Source organism: Colossoma macropomum, unplaced genomic scaffold (assembly GCF_904425465.1).
Source record: "Colossoma macropomum unplaced genomic scaffold, Colossoma_macropomum, whole genome shotgun sequence".
Taxonomy (NCBI): Eukaryota; Metazoa; Chordata; class Actinopteri; order Characiformes; family Serrasalmidae; genus Colossoma; species Colossoma macropomum.
In genome coordinates, this window is record NW_023494861.1 from 21,973 (window position 1) to 25,028 (window position 3,056).

Consider the following 3,056-nt stretch of genomic DNA (forward strand, 5'->3'; position numbering starts at 1 on the left):
AGTTGTGTGTCCTTTGATGCTTTATCTGTGTTATTCCTTCAAAGGTGAGAACATCTTCACCCTCCCTTGACCCCAGACCCTCTGCACCTTCTTCCCTAACCTTTTGATGCCTCCCACTTCACCTAATTCCTCTTCCACTTGCTTCCTCCACTGACTCCCAGTATCTCTACTTAAACCATGTCAGACTATGTGTTCACTGGACTGGTGACAGACTGATGACCAAGCTGTGACTGTGCGTGATTCTCAGCATGTTCATGAATAAAACCTGGAATCTAAAGATTCAGTTTCCAGACCCTTCCTGCTGAATTTCTAAAACTGTGCCACTGTTAGTTTAGTTCAGCAACATTTTAAATGTGGTTAAACATCTCCACTACATTCATTTGTGCTATGTGAATCATAGCTGAACTGGCTATGTAGTGTTGGAGAGTTGCTGAATAGGAACTTATTGTGATCCTGAGAAGAACATTATTGTGGACCTTTGTTAAAATATTAGATAACAATACAATAAGCACTGAGGAATGAAGTGCACAGGAACAAACTTTCAGACAAACTTGAGACTACAACAAAAGCATATAAAGAGCTTTACTACAGCTGCAATGCATTTTAAGTTTTCAGATCTCCTGAAAAGCCAATGCAAAATATTCTGAAGACCCTCAGTATTGTGCTTCATATTTTTTTCAAAATTATCAAAAAAGCAGTGACGCTGTGATGATTCTGTACTGTACAGAATTCTGATATGGAGTCACTGAAATTCAAAAATGTTTTGAAAATGAACATGATTTTAAAGAGTTACAATAAAATAATAAAATAATATTGTCTGAACCCACAGAGCTGAGCTGAGTGCATCTGCTGAGAGTATTTACATACACTTTCATTTCCTTCTCCTTTAAAGCTCATCTCCACACTGCTCTAAACACTGAGCATTCAAACTGCCAATCCAGTCTACAACAACTGAACAATGTGCTCATCATTTACTATCTCACTCTTTCTCTCAGCTCTCTGGAGTCAGGGTAAGATTACTTTAAAGTCTGCTTTCTGTTTGTATAATAGAGCCAAAAGTAATCACACATACTGACAAGATGTGCATTCTATAATATTCTGATTATGGCTCACCTGGGTTAGCTTCATATATTCATTTATTTTATTTTTTCTCTCAGCTTCTCTGGGGATCATCACAGTAGATCAGTCTCCTCCAGTCATCTCCGTCCAGCCTCACGATACTGTGAAGATTCTTTGTCGAGCCTCACAGGATATTGGCAATGACATGGAGCTGTATCAGCTTAAACCTGGACAGGCTCCTAAACAAATAATTCATGATAGCTATGTCAGAGCGTCCGGTATACCTGACAGATTTAGTGGCACATTGACAGGAGCCCTGACAACCTTCACCATCTCTGGCGTTCAGCTGGAGGATGAAGCTGAGTATCACTGCCAGCAATCAGAGACAGTGCCGTTCACACAGTGACAAACCAGCATACAAAAACGTCTGCAGCATTTAAGGCCAGGTCTCTCATCTTATGCCTCAGTGGATCAAACCTATAACAAGTATACAAACATGTAATAGCAGATTTAACATCACAATCTTGTGGATTTCATTTCAAAGAGATATTGTCTTGTGACGCCCCATACAAGTTCATCTTATGTCACTTATTCCTGGGACTACACAGCATCTGGATTTGTAGAGATCATAAAGAGGCTGCCATAGTGGACATACAAAAGCTTGAAAGACATTAACAAACAAGGTTATGTTAAGGTAAGAAAGTATTTAAAGACAGAAAATTATGAATGGCTTATTCTTCATTGTATTTATCACCAGTTGTATACATACACCAAAAGAACAAAACAGAACTTGAAATTGTATTTATCTATTTTTCTACTTTGTCTACTACTACTCTGTCTCTCACTTAAAGGAGCATAGGAACAGTAGATATGAAGTCGTTAACAGATCAGTGAGCTGAGTGAAGAGAGGTTTTTGTACGACGGCTGTGCCTGGCTGAATCACTGTGGTACATGTTTGGTCAAGGAACAAAACTCATTGTGAAAGGTAAGTGTTTTGTTACTGATATTTGTAAAGGAATGAATAGGATTGTATTCAAATAAAAAAGTTATTAGGTAGTAAATGAAAGTTTAGCATTACTTACAATATTTAATATTTATCCTGTTTTAGTCATGTGTTTATATAGCGCTGTTTTGGAAGAAAACCTTTTATCTCCAAACTGGTAACTTTACAGAAGGAAAAAACATACTTTACTTTTAATGTGAGTCAATGGAATCAGATATTTTCCCAAGTAATTTGTGCCATTTCTTTTGGTCCATGAAATTTACATACAATGTAAAGTGTAAAAGGCATTTTCAAATTATGTCAAAAACTGAAAAACGGAAAAATGGAGATACAAGGTTTTCTTCCGACAGCAGTGATAGGTTTGTTTGTTTAAAAAAATTTGTTTGCATTTATCTGTGTTTTGTGGCATTAAGGGACTTTTTCATTAGTGTTTTATACATTTGTAAACATTATCAGAAAAGATGTCATATCAGCAAATGTTCTTTATCTAAGACGTATAATTGTATGCAAAAGTTTGGGCACCCTGGTCAAATTACATATTTTGTTGAATGCTGAATTACTGTTTATTTGCAAAATTATTTTTTTGCACAAAAAAGTTTGTGGCTTGTACAAAGCATATAGGAAAATTTAATATATTATTTTTTCAATATGGTAAACTGAGCAAATAAACAGACATTATGCACTAATATTAGCAAATGTCATATTTAAGTGTTTCTCTGTAGAGGATGTGTTAGCTTATTTTGTGTGGTGCCTGGATGTTTTCATATAACTGTAGAATAATCAGGGTGGCTGGGTTTTTGTAAAGTTTATTTGGGACACCTGGCATGAGGCATGAATGAAAAATATAAGTAGTTTAGATCTGAAGCCTGATTGTTTTTATTCATTATTGTTTTTATGTATTATTTAAAAATGTAATATTAAAAAAGAAATGTCTCACTTATTGTTAGTCACTTCATTTTGTTCAGTTTTATTCATGCATACATTTTAATTGTAT

General features: G+C 35.4%; 1 gene segment (V, D, J or C); it reads left to right on the forward strand.

The window, feature by feature from the left end:
• The first annotated feature begins 958 nt into the window (after window positions 1–958).
• LOC118800328 lies at window positions 959–1,465 on the forward strand. The segment is given in 2 exon segments: window positions 959–1,010; window positions 1,158–1,465. Coding segments are annotated over 2 exon segments (360 nt in total).
• Window positions 1,466–3,056: the final 1,591 nt, after the last annotated feature.